Source organism: Meleagris gallopavo, chromosome Z (genome assembly GCF_000146605.3).
Source record: "Meleagris gallopavo isolate NT-WF06-2002-E0010 breed Aviagen turkey brand Nicholas breeding stock chromosome Z, Turkey_5.1, whole genome shotgun sequence".
NCBI lineage: Eukaryota > Metazoa > Chordata > Aves > Galliformes > Phasianidae > Meleagris > Meleagris gallopavo.
The window spans coordinates 2654118-2661621 of record NC_015041.2 but is presented as its reverse complement, the minus strand read 5'-3'; the positions used below and the strand labels follow the sequence as shown (position 1 = coordinate 2661621).

Below are 7504 nucleotides of genomic sequence, written 5' to 3'. Positions count from 1 at the left end.
CTGAGAAAACCCTGACTGTTCTCAGATTCTGCTTGCAGTTGGTCAAGGGGTGGGGTTTGGCAGCACAGTAGAGCTGATCTAATAGGGAGTTGCTGCTGTACAGGTAGGTCTGCGCTGCCAGCCTTACTCCTGACAGTGTCTTCTTCTGTGCTTCTCCCTGCTTCAAAAGGGATATTCCTCTCATCCATCAGGGAGTCATTTTGGGGTACTAAAGTAGCAAATAAATAAAGAAAGAAATAAATCTTTCTCTCTGACACGTTCTGCTGCTAATGAAGATAAAAATCTACAATGGCTTTTTTGTGGTGGCTACAGAGGTGGGGATTATTTGCTGGATGTTAGAGAAAGAATGTACAAAAAACTTTTCATGCCTTTAAGAACACTTTGCATGTCTCTGTCTCTCTCTCTCTCTCTTTTTTTTTCCCTTCCTAACAAAGTATTTGGTATTTGGCTTAGTCTGCATGTGTGGGTGACACATCATCTGCCTCAGCTGAATACGCACAGCTTCTCCCATCAATTTTGAAGCTGAGTGCTTCCATCTTGGGGGGCTCTGTCTAATGACTCAAAGAACATTCACATTTGGAGGGGTGAGAGCACAGTTGTTGCTTCAGGGGTCTTGAGCTTTTTCTACAGAGTACTGGTAACCAAGGGCATACTAGAAACTCTGGAAGACATTGACTTCGTCTTTCCTCCATTGCCCTCAGCACTTACGTCATGCTTTAAAAAGGATCCAGGTGTATCTTCCTCCTGTTCAGAATCTCAGGGTACATCTCAGACTCCAGACAGTTTGTGCCTGGCCCAGAAAATATCAAATAATTCATCCAAAGTAGAGCACCCCACAATACAGCCAGTAGCCAAATGCATCCCTCTGATCTGCAAAGTGTGGAAACAGGGAGTTAGGTGTTCTCTTGCCTCTTTCATAGGAAAACACTATATTTTCTGCTCACTGATCACTGAGGGCAAATGTTTATCCTTCTTTTCCTTTTTTCCCCCTATTTTTATATTTTTTCCTTCTTCTCTTTGAAAACCCAGTGATGAGAAGCATCTTGAAATAGGAATAATAGCTGGTTTAATAGCTGGTTTCTCTCTTGCTTCTGTCCCAAGTCGGAGTTGAATGAGGTTACATTTACATGTTCCTTTTCATTTACTTTTTAATATCCATTTTCATCAGTTCACAGATGCATATGACATTTCCTTGGCTTGGCTGTTCTCTGGTACCAGGTCCCGATGACAGAAATGCCAGCCATCCTTGGTTCCCACTTTGTGTCATGGAAGGCTTTTCAGATATCACAGGAGAAGCCCAACTGTGACATGTTTCTGCTATTTCCACACTTGGGTTCAACACGTGTGTGTGTTAACTTCCTTTCCTCTTTCCTTTCTTTCAACAGTGGCAGACCTGATCTCTTCTGAGCTACTTGCAGACTCTGGGCCATTGAGACGTTGACTTTGGCAGACAGTTACCATTCATTCCTTGGATCATACCTGCCCTTTCTCTCACCATCCCCTCCTGCCCTTCCCTCTAATAAAACTCCAGTGTGTCACAGTCCTGCTATGGAGCCCAGGGAGTCCTTGAGCAGCTCCCGTCAAAGGGGAGGTGAGGCAGATTTTCTGCCAGCCTCTGTGTCCTCTGCCAAACCACCATCTGCCTCCAGCTGCACAGGGGAGACAGTGCTGCCAACAGCTGGCTCGGGGAAAGGGATTCCGGTGAGCGGGGAGCGTATGGAGCCTGAAGAAGAGGATGAGATGGGTTCTGGGAGAGACGTGGATTCCACTTCCAATGCAGACAGCGAGAAGTGGGTGGCAGGAGATGGGCTAGAGGAGCAGGAGTTTTCCATCAAAGAGGCAAACTTCACAGAAGGGAGTTTGAAACTGAAGATCCAGACGACCAAGAGAGCTAAGAAACCCCCAAAGAACTTGGAGAACTATATTTGCCCACCAGAGATCAAAATCACCATCAAGCAGTCCGGGGAGCAGAAGCTTTCCAGAGCTGGGAAAAATAGCAAAGCTGCTAAAGAAGAGGACAGAGGACACTCCAAAAAGAAGGTAAGTCCTACACTTTTCTGCATTTCCCCTTGAATCAGAGATACTCCTGAAAGAAGAGGGAGAGGGTAGGGTGAAACTTGTGGCATGTGTGTCCGTGACGTAACCTTCAGATCATTTGCAAAGCCCTGCTCAATTGTAAAGAATGCAATGCAATGCAGGTCTCATCCTCCAGTGCTGTGTGCTGATCTTGAGCTATCCTTCAGATAAACCAAGTGGGAAAGGATCAGATGTTCAGCTGTGCCTCTGTTACTTGTATGCATAATTGAGATTTAAGATTAATTGCTATATGAGCAATTAATGGTGGAGCCCACTTCTTGATTGCTTTGTGTCCAAGCACTAATATATGGAGCCTTTTGGCAGCTAAAGCTTTTGACTGCATTTTTAAAATACAGGTATGTGCACAGAGAACAATCAAATCCATTAATGTATACCAAGCAAACATCTCCATTATTCTTGTTTACAGCAATGTGCTAGCACCACTATAGTTATGCTTCAGGAAATACTTTCATTATAAGCCTAATCTTCTTGAAATACCCTTCTGGAAAGACGTTTTGATATTTTTTTTCAATAATTTACTCAATTAGGCATAAGGAAAAATTATTGCAATGTATTAGTTGTTTCCACAAATACTATTTTTGTTTTCTAGTTGGCTTAATTTTCAGTGATATGTCTCTCATTTATCTGAATGAAGATTCCTTTAAAAATTGCTTTAAACAGCACTGGGGGAATGAGGCCATAGGTCTCCAAGGAACTTTGGTCAGGTTGCATCACAATACAAATAATTTGCCCTATATCTTTAGGAGCACATGGGAATCGTGATGAGTTCAGACACTGATTCGAGTTTAATGAAAGACTTGTGAGTAACTCCAAACCAAGTTCATGTAGGGGATATAGGTTTCCACCTGTTTAAAGCTTAGAGTTGACTTGGTCCTGCTGCTCAATGAGCTTTGATTTCTTGCTGTATACAGGTTGCCACTTCTCCTGCACCTCATATGTACAATTAGCTACTTTAAGCCTGGAGTAGCTACTTGCTATTTGCTCTGTTAGGAGACAGTCTCCTTCACTGGCTGAGTCCATTGACAGCTCAAAATCATTTTCTGAAGCAGAAACATTTCCCATTGACACTGGGTAGATCCCATGAAGATTAACATCACTCACTGAGAGTACTTCTCTTAGAAGCTGAACTTGTTGGGGGAAAAGCAAGGGAACTTTTTCTTTGAACATTGGTAAATTGTATACTCCTTGTTCATGGAAAAACAGCACAGAAGAGTTTTGGTCCAACAATACATTGGGAATGGGTTTTCCCAACTATTGAGAAGGACATGTGCTTGTGTAAGAATGTGCTTATGGACAGTGTGGGTGTCACAAACAATCCCTCCATGGCCAGGCAGGAAGAGAAGACTTGTTAGTCACTGCTTATCTCACATGGGCTGTGGAGAAAGTGTTAGAAATTGGACCTTTATTTCCCAGTTAGATGAGTATGGAAGGCAAGCTCATTCTTCTATGTGGCCATTCAGAAAGGTTAAATAAACGAAACAAACTGTAATGAAATCAGCAAGAGGGGGTGGGGAGGGAATGAAAGTAGCATGGTTATCTTCAGGGTGACTATAATTGCAGAAAGATAAGGAGTTGGAAAGGGGAGGATTGTGGACTGAGTGAGGTTGAATTCAGCTTTTGTTGTGAGCTCTGAGCTGGTTTGTGCTGTGTGCACAGGCTGCAAGCACTCTGGGTAAGAACTGGCCTAATCCAACCAATTAAAAAAAGATAGAGAAAACACAGCAGGTGGATGCTCTGAGCAGATGGGGAGAGGCCCGGCGAATCGATTATCATAACACCCAACGGCTGCCATGCAGCAGCTGCCGAGCTGGGGTCAAGCATGCTGGAGGCAACGTGGCGGAGACAAGTCCCCAGCAGGGACCTGGAGGACCACGGGGCTGTTATTTTGAGGGGTTTGATGTTTGGAGCTGCACCTTACATCTCCAGGGTGGTGAGCATCCTGCATGCCCAGAGCCAGATGGGATTTAACATGCAGCTGGTTCTTAGCCTGTGGGTTAGATGATCATATCTTGGCTGTGAGCATCTTGCACTGAGGGGTGATGAAAGGCACTGCATGAGAAGTAAGTCAAAAATCAATGGGAAAAGTACTCCAGCACTGAAAGTGTGATTGCTCTAATGGCTGCTACGCAAGTCTTGTGGCAGCTACAGAGTTTTCTGTGGAGATACAGATAGGAGGAAATGACAAGCTGCAACTTGAATGGTCCATCTATGGGCTTTCCTGAGAGAGAGAAGCACATAGCTGGCTTCTGTAGATACTTGCAGAAACAGAGAGAACTGCGGTAGAGATTTCAGTGTGTTTGTCACATTCAAATGATTCTGGTGGTTTTGATCTTGCAGTCACATGCACTCCTTCAGGGTTAGGTTGCTTTAATCAACATGAACTCAAGAAAAGCAAATAGTGGCAGCAGCAGCAGGGAACAATGCATCCAAACTCATGGGGTGTATGTGCAGGTAGTGTCACTGTACTGTCCTCTGTGAATTTCTTCCAGGAGAATTTGGCCCAGTGTATACATTTCTCTTGTGCGTGGACATGGTGCTTGTCATTGGAGTTCATCTCCTTACTTGTGGATGAGAGACATTTATATGGGTCCTACAGACTGGCATTTTTAAGGATGCCAGTTGCTCTAATGCATCCATTAAGGATGGAGAGCACTGCAAACGCAATGCTTGTGTTTTGAGAGTGGAATGTCCTACACCTAATACAATGAGATTATCTTCCTCCAGAAGGAGGAACAAGCTCTATCAGGGCTAGAAGAATCACTCAAGTTTGTTGCATAATAATTTCAGCCACATCTCCTGTAGTCCCCAGTGCTTTGTAACACCACTTCAGCATTCTTGCAAGAGTTTGAATACACACAGTGCAGAGGGCAAGTAATGAAAACATGGAAGCAATTTAAGTAACAGCATGTGGGTACACAAAGGACTAGTAATGCCAGCAATGTAAAAAGGGTCTGTGAACTGGGGATATGGTATTTGTTCAGTGGCCACTTAGGGAAGAGGAAGATATGCCTGCTCCTAAGCTTTGCACTGCTCTTCTAATTAGGCAATTGGGGCCACAGCCTGATTTCTAAAGCTGTGGTCTGGGGTTCAGTGCTGCTGATGAGGGGGCTCTGAAGAGCTGCATTGCTCATGTGCATTTTTTCTACCTTTGTTTCCAGCTGCTACACTGTATTAAGAAATGTAAACACACATTAAATACTTTCCTCATGTTGCTTTTCCATGTGAGCAATTGCCCTGGGGATGTTACACGATGGTGAATGGGAGGGAAAGGATGCCGGCAGGGGATGGTGTTGGGTGTGGTTGCCCTTGCCCCGAAGCAGGGTGGGAGAGCTCCAGCGTTGGGAGCCTCTGCTCCATTGGCTCGGAGGCTTGGCTGCGACCCAAAAACTTTGGGTTTTTAAGCAGTGGTCTTGCCAAGTTTCACATCAGCTTCCCTCTCTTGAAGATAAGAGCAAAAGTCGCTTCCTACCCCTCTCCCGGGGCTGTTTGGTGGCTGAATTGCAGCTTGGGCTGTCGGTACAGCTGCTTGTGCAGTGACTGCAGAGAGTGGAGATGTTATGCAAGTGTGTGAGCTCTGATTTCAACCATTCTGTGCCTGAGGATGGGGTGGGCTGGGCCGTAGCCACTTCAGACTCAATGAAATGGAGCCATTCACCAGTCTAGATGGGAGGGGGAGGGAAGAAGAAAGCCAGGAGCCCAAAGGATGTGTAAACGTGCTCTGTCTGCAGACTTGTGAGCCTTGGAGCCACTGCTCTGGGTGCTCTCACCTACAGCACAGTTGCTCAAGTCCAGAACCCTCAGCGTCCCTAGGACTGTCTTTTCCCACAGATAAGGGCAAAAGTTGTCAGTTTGGAAAGGCACTAAAAGTGTGGCACCAAATGCAAAGAAGCCATCCATCAGCATTCCCTGCCTGTCACGTAGTGTTTAACAAACCCCAGATGAGTAGCAGTTGCCTGGTTTTGCTTTACTTCCTTCCCCCCTCCCTTCCCTTCATTTACTACCCTGTCTAGTTTTGTGTCTGCAAACACTTCATTTCCCACCCCCTTCCTTTCTATAAACTATAGTCCTGTATAAATTTTCTTTGGTGCTTTCATATATGTAATGTCTCGCTTCAGGGGGTGTTATCTATTTTAATTATTAGAAAATTTCTTTTTGGGAGAGCTTGGGATGGGCAAATGCATTTCATTTCTGAATAATAAGTGTCAGCAAGCTGACTAGAAATAAAACTTCCTTGTGTGCAGTCAGCTGAAGTTCTGTCCTTTGGTATTTTTTTTTATTTTTATTTTTTTTCACTGTTTCCCCTCCTGCATTGCCTGTGGACATATACTGTTTCTCCACAGGAAGCACTGCTACCCATTTTTGCTTGAAATTCCATTCATCGTCTTCATTTCCTCTTCTTAGCCCCGCACAGGCAGCTTTCTCCTCCAGTTCCCCCTCTGTGAGGATGCTCATTTATATGCTTTTCCCTTTGGACCTCTCTTTTTCCACAAGATCATGAACACTTGCACTCCCCCTTTCCATCCATTTCTTTGTACTGTTGACTGCACACTGCACTTTCCCTCCAGGTTCTCGTGTGCATCTGCATTTCTTGCCGGATTACCACTGTGCTGTACTCCTCTCCCTAGTGACTTGTGAGAATGATCATCCAACTGCTGAAAAGTGCATGCTTATTCCCTTTTGCCAAGGGTATCCTCATGTGAATTGTCTTCTGAGTCATCATTTCCTATTGCAATCTGAACATGGCTTGGGGTATTGGTATAAGCACTTGCTGTGTTAATAATACTGCAAGTGCTTATATCAATACCCCGAGCCACAGAGTTTTGGTATATAAGCCAAGGTTTAGAAAGGAGAATGCCCTTGTACTTCTGTTTGAAGTGACAAACTCTGACTTTTACAGCTTTTTTCTTTGTTTTCTAAAAGATGGATCACCTGTATCACCTTCAGTCCAGAGCTGTTTCTTTGCTGGCTTGGTCCCTACTCTTGCAGAATCCCTGAGACTGCCCTAAATAAGTCTAGTGGCAGATTCATGATGTGCATACTGGCAGTGGGGCACAAGAAGTAGGGATAGAGATCCTAGTTTCTACCTTAGTCGTGGACTGGTAGTCTCAAAAACCCCAGCACAATGGGGAAATCTACTCGTGGTATGGGAAAACTGGTTTCTGAGCCAATGGCTTCTGAGGTGAGAGACTACTTCAGAGCTGCTCTAAAAGGCACCAGGTTCCTGACATCTTTACAGTCTTCCTATACAAGCGTTGGCGTGCAAAGTTAGACAAACTCAGGTCTTTGAACCCAAGTCTCTTTTTGGCTAGCTTATCTTTTCATTAATGAAAAAGAACAGCTGTGATTTGCTGCCCCCTACAAAACTCACATCAGGCTCCCCTCTCCCCTTCCCAATCCACTCCTCCAC

General features: G+C 44.7%; 1 protein-coding gene across 1 annotated transcript in view; it reads left to right on the top strand.

Moving 5' to 3' along the window:
• Positions 1–1365: 1365 nt before the first annotated feature.
• SETBP1 (SET binding protein 1) overlaps positions 1366–7504 on the top strand; it is a gene marked incomplete at its 3' end in the record, with an annotated part of 317440 nt that continues 311301 nt past the window's right edge. The window contains 1 exon segment of the mRNA XM_031557220.1: positions 1366–2040. Coding sequence (XP_031413080.1) covers positions 1549–2040 — 492 coding nt within the window.